General features: G+C 38.0%; 1 protein-coding gene across 1 annotated transcript in view; it reads right to left on the reverse strand.

The window, feature by feature from the left end:
* LOC104525705 (cytoplasmic protein NCK2) overlaps positions 1-11,512 on the reverse strand; it is a 32,699-nt gene extending 21,187 nt beyond the window's left edge. The window contains exon 1 of the mRNA XM_010168930.2: positions 11,269-11,512. Within this exon, the coding sequence (XP_010167232.1) occupies positions 11,269-11,494 (226 nt within the window). The 5' untranslated portion in view covers positions 11,495-11,512. The remainder of the gene's footprint in view (positions 1-11,268) is intronic.
* Between the last annotated feature and the right edge of the window lie 2,693 nt (positions 11,513-14,205).

Consider the following 14,205-nt stretch of genomic DNA (forward strand, 5'->3'; position numbering starts at 1 on the left):
TCACATTTATATGAAGTATAAGAGGTGCACAGCTCAGGGTACAAATTCAACTTGCTTAACATGAACTCACTCAATTCTTTTCTTTTGTAAAAAATAAATAATACAGCAAGTACAAAGTAGATTACCCTGAATGTAAGATGATGACCCTTCAATTTAAAGACTCTTCAAGACAAGTGAGACACAATCATTCTATTTTGGATACAGGTGATTATAGCACTAACTTGGCCTTTTTGCTTCTTGTTTGCTCAAATTTGCTCTCAGTTCTCTACATAAAATTAAAGGCTTAACAGGTGTTACAAATACAGATTATCAGCCCCAAACTGGAACAGTAAATTACAAAGCAGTAATTATACAGCCCCTCAACTCAAAGAAATGCATTAAGAGGCAATGATGCAAATACTGACTAAAGGTCAACCTCTCGGCATCAAAAAGCTCAAGACAGTCCCTCTGGAAACATGGGCAGCTACTCTGAGGTTATAGCATTTTATTCCAGCTGGCCCATACCAACACCAAGCATGATTAGTAACTCTACCCTAAGGTCAGAATGACAATGCTATACTAATGTTTTCAAACAATAAATACCATGTTACAAGAAAATCCAAGTTATTACTTTTTTCTTTGAAAACCTCAGAACTCCTTAGAAGTCTGTCATAGATGCTGCCATTTTATTCAAAGCTCTTTTTAGAAAGGGAAAGCGAAGTAAATACCACCTTTTCTTTACTGACTTCCTCTCTGAATTGCAATGGCCATAGCTTCATTAATCAAGGGCTCCAAGGTCATTTGCAACTAACTACATACACAATAACGCATCTCCCATCACTGAAGGGGAAGTAACGGGAAAATGGCTTACTCAACAGAACAGTCCTTCTCCTCTGAGGTTTGGCCCTCACAGCCAGAGCACAAAACCTCACAACTCACACACAAACTACAACAATTTCTTCTGTAGTTAAAACTCTACAATGAATTAGTAAGTAATATAGTAATAAATTTAGCTCCTGTTCTGGAGAACAACATCCTGAATGAGCATTAAAAAAAACCTTACGGGTTTATAAATTGCTAGAGCCCATGTATAAGAAAAATGGCATTTTCACTACATCAAAATATATTTTCCCTTTCTTTCTTTCTTTCACTTTGTTTTCTTTCAGATACAAGATCCCAAATACTGCTAAAAAGGAGTGATGGCAACAACTGTGTATAGTTTAGACAGTCTACAGCCAAAGTCCTAAATAAATTTTCTGCAAAATACAACTACAAACAGCCACCTAGTAGAAACAGCACCCTTGAACGTCCACCTGGTCAACCTGACCACCCATGCACGTTAAGAGTGGTGCCTCTCCAAAACTGTTTGCTGAGTCAACAAAAACTACTTGTTGGTAAGCAATCACATTTACCATTGAAGTGACTCTCAAAGAAAGCCACCTCTGCCCCTGGAACTCTCCTCCTTAAAAACAAGAGAGGTGGGCATTTTCTCTCACATAGCAGGTTTATGCTGGGTGCCTGCATATATCGCACACATCTCAATTCCTGCTTTATGGATGCACTCCACAAAACAAAACGTTTCTGAAACTCAGAAAAAGGAAGCAAATCTTCTCTTGTACTTCTAAGACAAAGCTCAATTTTTTTGCATGAATGCTAATTTAGAGATTTTGTTTGCATGGTATGAAAACATGTCACAGAATGGCCACCTATTGTTCAGATCTTTAAAAAACCTGAGAAACAGAAAGCAATGGCGCCCTACTGGGATCATGCAGAGAAAAAGATACTAATTAATACTCTGAAAGACCCTGGAAGATTAAGTGTTAAGACAGCCCAAGGCCTCAAAAAAAAAAAAAAAAAAAAAAAAGATACAGTAATACTGAAAGAATTATTTAAGGATGCACACTGGAGGAAATATCCACATCTAAGTGAGAAGAATTCCCCAATGATGCTAAGATGGTAGAAAGAGCAGCCGCTGTCACTTCAATATAGAAAAATCATTCGTCCTTTGAATCACTGGAATTCTTTGGAAAATGAGAGTACATACCCAGGCTATTGACTTTTGATGGCCATCTTAGTTTGGTCTTCAGAAGAGTGACCCAGCTATACACACCAAACAAGGTACAGGCAAGACCTCAAAATCAGCTAGTGTCGACTGTATCTTCTCTGCTACCACCTTCATGCACCAGGACATGAAGCTAAAGGGAGAGGACAGTATGCAGAGCGCACAGAGATCATGTTTTCTGAAGAACTGGGGTCACTGCATCCCCTCAAGCTCACACTTATGGGAAGGGTCCAACCCAGGCAGCAGGGTGCAATGCAGCAACCCACACTGCAGCCTGAGTTCTGCTGCTTCAGCAGACGTCAATCCTCCCAGGAACCTGAGGGAAAGGAGGACAGAAGGGAACACAACGGAATAAATCCTGCACAAGACATTACTTTGTAAAAAAACATACTCTACTTTCACTGCCTTGGAAGAAGAGACGTAATTAGCAGATTGCTTAAAGGATTTTATCCTATGTAAAAAAAATGAAACATCAAAAGAGCTGAAGGTTCAGGGACAAACTTTTAACACCAAGAGAGCAAAAGGCTCTGCCTCGACAGCTGGAACAGAGTGTAGGAAGAGCTACCAGCAATGAGGGGACTCTAGTGGGAAACAATTAAACTACTCTGGGATCTAGTTTTTGGGTTTGCTCTAAGGCCAAACACTATTACATGTTGAAACATAACTAGCTCAAGAGAGGGGCAAAATGAAGGGTCCTCAAAGGTGACAGCTGAGGGAAGTAACATCACCAAAGACACCAGTACAGCTGCACTGAGTTAAGATGATCCTTTTATGTTTTCAAAAGATAACTATGACTAAAACAAAGGCTCATTCGGCAATCTGTAAATGTCAAATTGTACCTCCAAGCACACACACACCCCCCATATGTGGAGAGGGGAGGGAAGTACCTATTACACAAAACTTCTAATACAATACAAATAACAAATTTATTCACTCAGCATGGACTAAAACCAGCAAGATTTCCTCACGCCTTCAGCCTTGCAACATCTTACCGCAACCATCACATTAGAAAAACCTGCTGAAAGGCAGGACACATTATGGTTTCCATTATATGCTTGTTTCAAACTCTTGGAGCAGCAAATCCTTTAAATAATCCACCCTAATAAATAATTAACTTAAAACAAACTTTCAGCAGAATATAACGCATGCAGTTGTAAACCAAAGACAGGGCAAACTTCTGCTCCCACCAGCAGCGAGCAGCGGAGCTTGGAGGCGCTGCAAACAAGCTGCAGGTTCTGCTTTCACTGTTGCTTTTGGCTTTTCACCTCAGATCAGATAAAGGGCCTGGAGCATACATCCGGTAGAAAAAATCTTTTATCAAGTAGTAAAAGAAGTATAACTCTGTACCTTGCGTTCTCCAGAATATTTACTAGTTTTCTTTGCTTCTGGTAACAAAAAGGCATGTAGTTTGTGTTTTATTTTGGTTTTGGTGGGGGTTTTTTTGTTTTGTTCTTTTTTTTCTTTCATTAGTCTGCTCTGCAATTTCAGGTTTTTTCCTTCTTAAGCACATTGTTCCCTTAGAAATTATAACACGGTATTTTTTAAGAAAGTCTGATTTTAGTTCTACAAAGCAGAGACTTCAATTCCTTTAATGCTGCTTTCACTGGACATAGTTGATATGCATAATTATTTAAATTTTTACAAGCATATGATAGGTCCATGACCATAAATTCAAGAGTTTTGCACTCTGCGTAACTATTTTAACATGCATAATAGTAACACTAATTCAAAATGAATATATCCTTCTGCCATTATGTATATATCAAATTGATAGTGAGATAGCAAACCCTACCGTGTCAGCAATATCTTCTTGTATAATTTTCCATACTGCTATTGAATATGTCTCTAAATCTTCAAAGACCATCAATGAACTGAAAATAGCCACTTAAGCTAAGTCTAGGCTTTGATGATGATCATGAGGAAGACACGTTTCCAGAAAGTAGCAAAGCATTTGAATTCCTTATTATACAAATCATCTGCTACCACTCCAGTAGCATCGGCACTGCCAGCTCCTAACTCCACGTGCTCTAGATGAGAATGGAAGAAATCTCTTCCCTGTGTTTTGAAATCATTGTGAGAATCTCCCATTTCTCCTTTCTTAGCATCTAATTACGATAATCCATGCAACCAGACTGATCTGTTATTACTGGGAAGACGGAAGAAACTGTTCCAGCTATCTCTCCCCCCCTCACCCCCCCCAAACTACCAAAGACACCACACCTAAACAGAGCTCCCATCAGCTTCTCCCACTGCCACAAAACCACGTTTCCTCAATTTCATCACTGGTGAAGAGTCACCACTGTTGCCACCCTGCCCCACAAACAAACATGCTGACTTTGAGCAATGCCAATTAAAAAGCAGGATGCAGTGCAGCACAGAAAGTGCTTTTGCTGAGCAAATTCAGCCATGGAATAAGCTATTTTAACACACAGATTCTAGGAAACTGAGCAAGAATTTGTGCTGTATATAAAAACTTCAACTACTTCCTCTCTGTAAAGATAAAACTTAAATTCCAACAGTTTAAGCAGTATACCAACTGCTTAAAAGTGCAAATACAGATGACTTACCCTCATCTAGTCCTCCAAAAGACATGACAGATGTGCCACTATGCTGTCATGCACGCATTTTCTGACAAACTAGAAAGCTTAAAAGCACCATAAAGTGACACAGGAAAAATACTTTTATTTGTGTTTAATTCCTACACGGGGATTTTGCTGTTAATTTTAACTGTAAACGTTTGGCTAAACAAAAGACTTAATATCATTCCTTCTTAGAAATCTTTTTCTATAATAAATAATTTGACAAGGAGTTACATACTGTAGAAAGTTCTGAAGGTTGGTTGGTTATTTATTCTTTTAAATCAAATTTATTAAATGTCTGCTCTTGAGTGGAAAGACTAAAATTTCTTACAGGTCTGTGACAAGGAAGTCCAACAATACCGGGAACTCAAAGTTCTGAAGAGATTAAAATAACTTCTGTCTGTCTTATAAGGCAGTTCTGTTTTCATTATCGAGCTCTACAAAGCTTAAGAGGCTGTGCTACATATCAGTGTTCTTACTATACAATTATACCACATTTATTCTCATTTCTATCATTCTTTCATTCTGTAGTAAATTTTACACCCACATGGTGTCCAGAAAATACTAAAATTGAAAACAACTAATTAAAAACTAAGATAAATATTTTCAAACTAGTACTTGGTCATATTACCCATTTAATGTGTTTTCTGGATCTTGCAGCTAAGATGGCTAAGGCAGTTTGCTGAAAAACAAACACAAATTCATCAAGCAAAGAGTATGGAAGACTCAATTTACAGCTATGACTGTGCCAGAATTACTGTGTGTGCTTCTCATGATTACACTTTTAAAAACTGGTGCTGAAGAACTGGAAAAAGTTCAGTTAAACCCCACAGCAATTTCAAGTCATATGACTAACTTTCACCAGCAAAAGACTTCAGTAGTAATCAAATTCAGTAGTCAAGACAAGATTTAGAAGTGATTTGATGAATGTCAAAATACCACCTTGTACAATTAAGTCTAGTAGACATACCACATCAGAACTATTGATATTGGGACACTAAGATACTTTAAAAAAGAAAAAATCCTCAAAACCAAAACAAAAGTCCACTAACCCATACACCAGAAGTTAAAGGCTGATGACTTATCTGGAGAATGAGTTACGGAAAAATATCATGGTAACAGTTTAAATTTAAGTTGAAATATTTGTATCTAAAAAGGAAGTACACCAAATCTCTTAACCAACAGTGTTTTCCAATGTTAAAGAAAACATTGCATCAAAAAATGACCCATTCCGCTTTTCTGCTTGTTACTAAGCAGCAACTGTCTAAAGAAAAAAGAACTAACTAACTTCCCCAGCAATTTCTAGAAAGGCATGATAAAGGGGGTATTAAGTAGCTCTCAAATGTGAAAAAGTAAAAAAACTCTTTTCATATAAATAAATAAAAATAACGAGGGGAGAAGGGGAGAGATGCAAAACTGTTGATTCCTGGAAGCGACAGTATATACAGCACTCAGGAACTGCTGCACAGATCTACAGATTGACCCAGGTAGACACCGGGGAGGCTGCCGAAAACAGGAAATACTCCTGGATGCTCATAATGCTTCTACAATAACGTTATGAGGAACGGCGATGCAAGTAAGGACTGGTTTCCATACTTTACATTTCACTTGGCAAGTCTTACTTTCCATGTGAAAATCTGGCACACTGAGTGAATTAAAACTAAAAAGTTACTGAAATGTTTTGATGATTTGCAGAAGCTTAATAAAGAAGTCATTTGAAGAGTCTCATGCAACTTAAACATCTCTGTGAAATGTTACAGAGATTACTGTAACACTCATCTCTAGTGTTTCTACTGTTCCTACGCATTTTGCAAACGCATATCCTGTATTCTTGATGTCCAATCTCTCTTTCAATACCTTTTTATAAACCTTCTTTCTTTTGCTGGCCATCTGTTCAAAAACTCACACCAAGAACTGAACGGAAATGTCTTCAAGGTTTCTTTCGTGGTTGTTCACTGAAGGGAGCAAGACTGGACACCTTTAAGAAATCCCTATGATGCAGTGCTGGCTGTGAAGCAAAAGCAGGAACATTCAGAAAACTGGATTCCCATGCAAATGACACCCTACTGCTGGTTCACACACATCATCCATCTGTGGCACGCTGCTGCCTGGGGAGTTGTGCTGTTGCCAGGAAAATTACTTGCAAAGGGATGGAAAAAATGTAGATGTTTTATTTTGATTACACAAACAACTGACTTCTTAATTATTTTTGCTTCCTTCAGATAAGGTTTCTGTTTGGCATGACAGAGATGAGCCATCTCCAGTAGAGATCATCTTTGCTGCAGAAGGGGAAACCCATAGAGTCACACTCAGAGGCAGCTCTGGGGGTGGTGCCAGCAAACACCCACTCGATCCAAATGGGTATGGGAATTCCTTCCCACCCCCAGCACATGGGAAGAATTACATTACACAAAATTACAGTTTGGAGGATGCATGCTAGAGGTCTCTTGCTTGGTAAGACTTCACTGAAATGTATTAAAAAAAATACCCTCCCCACAAAAGAAATACTGTACAAGGAAACTATTTTAAACTTCATTATAATGAATGAAGATTAAATTTTAATCACTAGCCTGGAAGCTGGCTTTTGCCTTAAGAACAGTAATAATTACCAGATTTCACTCGATATGAGCAAACAGAAGACAGTAATTGGAAATGGCTAAATTGCCATTAACTTTTTACTCGCAGTTATCACTCAGTTAAGACAAAAAAGGGAATGAGAAGATGAATCATCTAAAATAATTAATAGGTGGCCTATACACTATATTTCCATAATTAAAACCAGGCCGTTGTAGCTATGTATCCATTAGATTTCACTGAATAAAGATTTAAGAACACAGAACTAATGTATATCAAACAAAAATAATAAAAACAGACAGCCTTCAATAGAAAAACTGCAAGTCTTGAAATGTCTCCGAGTCACTTAAGGAAAGCTAAAAGTTTTGGAAAAATTCCTTGATGACAGAACTAAAAGTAAACAGTATAATGGAGTAAGCCCTTAGAAGGGGAAAGACAAAGTGAATGGTGCAGAAAAGGCTACTGTTTTGTAAAAATACGTAGGATGATCCAAAGTGTCTCTTCAGAAGCTCCTGGCGGTCATTTGAGATTTGAGGTGAGCTGTTTTTCAGTCCACAAGTAACTGATTTAATGAACATACGCTAAACGAGTGTCAATCAGCATTTTTTTTAGTATGCACCTGACACATTTAAAAGAGCTGTCTCTGAAAACTTTTTATTTGCTGATGTTCTTTTACAAAAATGATGAAATTTAATGGAAATTCCAGAAGCCTCGACACACTGCTGAAAACAGGCTGATGTTTTAAACCATAAAGCTGTGTGTTCCAGGTACCCACATACCCATTAACCTTCCACCAGCCCCAAGCCAAACAATGGAAAAGCTGATGAGATTCTATTAATAAAGTATTCAAGGTCTGAGATTCAATTAATGACAGTCAACAGAGTTTTGGGAAAATTAGTTTTCAGCATCAAAGAGGCATGACTTCATTCTCTGATGAGATTAAAGGTTTTCCTGATAAAGGCAACCTTGTGAAGGCAGTAAGCTTTTGTGGTGTATTCGGCCTTTTATGTAGAAGCTGCTGATGTATTAACTGATACCATAAACTTTCGTTAGAACACAGACTACATGGATTAAGAACTATTTAGATGATGCATCCTCAACAGCCAACTATGGGGACTATTAATTAAATAGTAATAGCTCTTATGGGGTCTGCCACAATTTGAACTATGGCTGGCACTTTTCATATTTATTGAATATCTGGAAGTAAATATAAATCAGCCACTGGTAATTACTGTGAATAAGCATGAGCGTGGCAGATAGCTACGGGCAATCACATAGACAACACACTCATCACTTGTGCAATGTCAGTGCTTGCAGATGAAATATGTTTGAACACAAGGAAATGTAAGTGATTAAGGAAGAGGTAGGGAAAAGCGCATTTCCACAGGAGCAACCATTTGCTGGAGCACCACAGGTATGACAGGTGGGTCCAGGTACATCAGAGGGTCCCTCTCTAAAGCCTGCTGGCCCTGTCACTGGAAGCAGCTGAGCGCCTGCTGTTTCTCTCCTGAGATTTCACAAAACTTATGTTTAATTACTGACTGACTATTACTTCTTTTTTTTTTTTTTTTTTTTAGTTCAGTACCTGATATTTTGGTAATAGCTTCAGGATAAAAGTTTGAAACAGATTTAGTTTAAGGACTAATACTCCTGATCGCCATTCCCATCTGTGCTGGGTTAGCGGGTATTTTAATGTGAATTTTCTTGTGATCTTAAGAGACAGATGTTTGGTGCGACATTAGACGTATTTCTACAACAAGAACTCAGCACTTGTTTCACTGGGCACAGCAAAACTTTCAAAAGCTGTTTAACTAGATCAAGCATCAGCCTTGCAATTTGCAAGCCTTTGTTTAAAAAAAAAAAAAGTGCAGGCTTGATGGCTGCTCAGAATCTCTAAGGAAGGAGACACGCTCTCCTTCTGAATGGGAACCTACTGCACGGCAAGGCAAGCAAGGCTTCAAGACTATAGTCCAGTGGAGGACTCTGATTCAGGAAAAGTAAAAAGAAAATTGTACAGATTTTGTCTGTACAGATGTATGTCTCTGCATAGCACAGACATACGTTTCATTATGCTAAGCAGCTCACAGCCCTTAAACTATAAAAAATAATACTCTTAAGCACCAAGTGTCTTAGGGGGTTGTCAAGAATATCCTGAGCCAACTTGTGGGTGAGGTATCGCTTAGGGAGTTTCTTACCATCACATGATAAACAAGCAGAAAAGAGCATGAGAGGTGCTTTGCACGCTGGATGCTTAGCAGGTACATGTGGTCACTGCAAAAAAAAGCTAGGCTCCACCACAGGGCATTTTCTGCCTCAGCTGAACAAATAAGAGAAAATTAGCAGAAAAGGTATAGGGGAAGCAGTAGATTGTAATAACGGTCCTGCAGAACTTAAAAACCCACGTACGTGCGTGCAAAGGGCTGGGGTTTGGAAGATGTGACACTAGCAAAGGCTCAGCCATGAAAGCACCAAGCTTTGTTCTCACAGCGTTTCATCGGTCGCCACCACAGCGAAGCGAAGCACCCTGCAGCACGCAGATTTGTTAAGATCAAGGAAGTAAACACGCATATATGCTAGGACACGTTTTTGCTCCTTCACTTAAACACATTTCTGTTGCATATAAATAAAAATGTGTTTGTTTACATCAAGTAAATACTGTCCACATTTTACACAAACACTTGATATATTACCACAAAAGAAATGCAAACTTTTCATTAAGTATCTTTTAGCCAAAATATGTATATTTTAAACAACAGAAACCCTTATAATAGAAGCTTAAAGTCACAATGGGGATTTTGATTTTAACTAGTTAATTGATGTCGGAGTCTATTCTTTATACAAATCTTTGAAAAGGCATAATCACATTTCCTGTCATGGTAATGAGTATATTAGAAAAGCCTATTGTTTTAAATATTACCATGGTAAATCTTGTGATAACTTTGCTAGCCTGCCACTTGTCCTGTAGTCCTCAATGTCCATGTACTTGATTGCACCTCAGCAACAGAGGACACAGTAATGACCAAGAAATCTACTTCTTAGATACAACCCTAGCACAGGACACCTTTGATAAACCTACCAGGCTATTGCCATGTTTTTTTTAAGTGAACCTTTTTGCTTTAATAACAAGTCCGACCCCAAATTCTCATTTTTCTGTTGAAGAGTCAGTATTTTCTACAGCAAACTGCAACAGAGTAAGTTTGCCCTATGTAAGACTTCACAAAACACAGGCAAAAACCGAAACACAAGGAAAAAATAACCTCAAAACACCTCCAGGTGCGTATCTGTTTGTTTTATTCATTACATCCCAAAGTACCACTGGTAGGCTTTTTTTTGCCTCTATACGTAAAATGATCACGTATCGCTATGTTTAACCTTTTCTAGCCATAGGCAAAGCCCTTTATTTTTTAGTAATTGAATCAGTCATTAAGAATAATATTAAAAATAATTTTTAAAATATCCATTTTACCTGGCTTCCAAATAAATCCCTTCAAAAATCAGTCAAAATTTTTCAAAGGTATATTATTTTATACATACGATACACTGTTGTAAATAATCTACATCCAAGTATAAAACAGAGCACACATTAAAGACTTGGAAGCAGAAGGAACATCTTGGACCACAGAAACTTAACCCCTGACACTGCATATAGCCACATCCTATAATCCCATTCATAAAGCGATTTAGCTTTGCTATGATAGCTATGTGGAACAATCCAGTCTATATCCTTCTATTTCTGTGTGAGAAGACTTGGCGTGAAACGAGAGGATTCAGCAACTGATATCTCAATGAAAACACAGCTCTTCAGCCACTGAAAATACACAACCTCTGACAAACTGGAACAAAAATAACATCTTATTCTCCTGGATGCGATGCAAGAAAACCTGTTACAGATTTTTTCACATGATTCTCCCCCCACTCTCTCTCTCCCTCCCTCGACCATACACCATGTCAACCCAAACTAAGGATTAAAAAAATCCAAACAAGCATGTTAAAAACTATTTATATCCACATTACAATCCCAATGTGAAACCCATCAAGTCTACTAAACTTCTTCCAAAATACAAAAGGACTTACCCAATGTGTCTTTTAGATTTTTAACCAGAGAACCTTTCTTCAAGCTGTTTTTTCGCTCCACATAATTTGATGGCACATATCCCGTTTTGTTGGCCGCGTTTCTTACCCTCCACCATGTCTTAGAATCATCTAATAGCCAAAGACGCTCATTTTTCTTGATGTCAAGTTCTTGGTCCTGCTGTGCAGTGTAATCCCACTTTGCAATAACAATAACTTCTTCTGTCATCTTTCATGGAGTCCTTCTGCAACAAAATATTAAAACATGCTCATCAGTAAGTTATATCATGTAATTCTTACTCAGTTTTTTTCTTTGAGCTCTTCTGAAATAAGCAAAAAAAGGGTAGGGGAAAAATGAGAAAGCCATACAGAGAAAAACCTTATAGATTGGAACTCCTCTTTTAAACATAAGGAAAGTCATATCGACCTTCCTTGCTTTTTCTGCCACCAAAATATGACACCACCATCTTGACAGTAAATTCTAGTCAATATATTATGTTCACTTCCTCTGAACATACATAAAATATTATTCAGCGATACATTAACAAGGCTAATGTATAAAACCCATTTAGTTTTTGCATACAGCATTATAAAACTATCCCAAACCTGACAGTCAAAGTTCTGATCTAAGGAAAAAAAAAAAAAAAGCAGCATTCCAAAAAATACATTTTCCTTCTGCCCTAGTTCCTCTTCCTTATACTAACATATTATTTATAAGTTTTTTGCATTTAAACCAAGTTATCCATCTTTTATTAGTAGGAAGTTAAAAATACTTCAAGAAGTAATGTAATTCAGCAGGGAAATCTGCCATCAATCAGAGGATACTGTCTTTAGTAAGCCTTTGTTCACAATGTTTTGTGCAGGCAGCATAAGACTGCATTTTAGGAGAAGTCTTCGCTCCCCCTGTGCTCCCAGGAAGACCCCACCAGCTCAACTGCAGTCCTGTGCCAGGTACGAGCCAGCGGGGTGGAGAAGAGAACTCACTGCGCTTCCCTCGATTGCATTTCATTTCTTCCCTACCCAAAACTTACCCAGAGTTGTGTTAAGACTGAATGATTTGTCTTTTCTCACCTACCTGTAACGAGAACAATCTTTTCCAAAGCTATTTGTCAGCTGCATGCCTCCATGTTTTCCTACGCATCCCAGTAATTACTGGGAACAATGCGAGGAAACACAATGGTGTGCAAGGCAGAGAAAAGTCCCATGCCAGTACCAGTGACAGACAAACTTATTATAATGCCAATCAAAACGTGTTGATTTTATCCTCTAAATTCTGAGAAGTTACCTGAAATTTTCTAATCATTGCTAGGGGTTTTTGGGGGAGAGGGAAGTGGAGGAGGACAGGAGAGAGTGGGAGGTGAGAATGTATTTGAAAAATCAGTGTAGCAGATTATATTTTTTAAAAAGTAAAAGCTGTAGATTTCCTTTAAACTACAGATTAATCCCAGAGTACTTCAAACTACTAATGTCCAAGGACCTTTTTAACACGATTTGGCTTTTTTGCCCAATTATTAGCAGACCCTATGAACTCTGACATCTAATAGTTTACGTGACAGAAAGGTAATTAAAAAAAACCTAAACCTCATTCAGAAATTCTGTTCAGCATTTAACTTATATCACCTATATTCAGAAAGGGTTCCTTCTGCAGTCTTTAAACACATGCATGCACACCTTCTCCCTTTAGCTACAGTACAAGCTGTGAAAACTACATGTGACTGCTAGACAGCCCAGCAGTCTACTCTTTCAAAGAAGTGTTTTCATTATTTAAAGTTAACCTATAATCATAAGACACAACAGTGGACTATTATAATTTAATAGTCTCCTCTTACCATCATTTCTGTTTCCAGGGTTGAGCTATGGTTGATAAACTATTTGACAGCAAAGCTCTAGAAAGCACCAGCAATGTCACCCCTCACAGCCAAGGTGGGATGACATTTTTGAAAATCTGAAGCTGAAATCAACAGGCTTAAGTTCTCATTTTCCAATTGGAAAACACGAAGGAAAATACAATTAAAACATTATTCAAATGTGAGTTTGCAGAGCTGAGAACACCAAGATGAATTTAAAAAGAAGTTACGATGTTTTGAACAACTGAGAACAACACTTAGAGTTCAAACAGGCTGTGAATTATGCAGGAGGAATTGATGATTTTACAAGAAATAAGTCACTATACCCTTCAACAATTTTCTCTCCCTAAAATAACAATCCTGCCTGACGATGACATAGGAGAGCCTGAGCTTTGGACCACGGTCTCCAATAAACTGCCCTGGCTTCTGACTCACATAAAATGGACAGAGAGCCGACAGGTCGATAAGCTGATGTAGCCACAGGGGAACTGCAGTCAAGCATGGTCTGGAGCCCAGCGTTGTCAATATAATCTCTCTCTCCAGTTTATATTGGTTTATTTTATTTCAGCAATTGTGAAACAGTCAATTCTTACTATTCCTGGAGAGCATGAAGAAATAGTACATCATCAGTGCAGCTAGCTGACGTTGCCACCACACAGGCTCCACTTTTAAAAAAGGTTATTTTCACAACACAGGCAAGTTAAAATTATCTATCAATTTTACAGTATATTAATAATTTAAAAAAAAACACATTAGGCACAATATTTGACTAGCAACTGATGGAATACTATTAAACTCTTCCTATCCCTTTGAAGCAAAAAAAAAATTATAAAGTTTTAATTGTCCCCTGTTGCAAGAGTCACCAAATGTTTCCTCAAGGTGCTGGGCAAGGACAGAAGCACAGGAAGAGACCATGTCAGGGCAGACGACATCAACTATAAAGTCCTCTAAAATTCACTCAGGACAGGGAGCCCCAAGCTACCTGATTTCTACAATTCCAGTTATTGTTGACATGCAAAACCACCACTCTGCCTGAGAAACACTGTCATTTCACAAGCAGACCCCTTGCATGATGCAATTTTGGCAGAAGTGT

Source organism: Antrostomus carolinensis, unplaced genomic scaffold (genome assembly GCF_000700745.2).
Source record: "Antrostomus carolinensis isolate BGI_N321 unplaced genomic scaffold, ASM70074v2 scaffold13995, whole genome shotgun sequence".
NCBI classification, from domain to species: domain Eukaryota; kingdom Metazoa; phylum Chordata; class Aves; order Caprimulgiformes; family Caprimulgidae; genus Antrostomus; species Antrostomus carolinensis.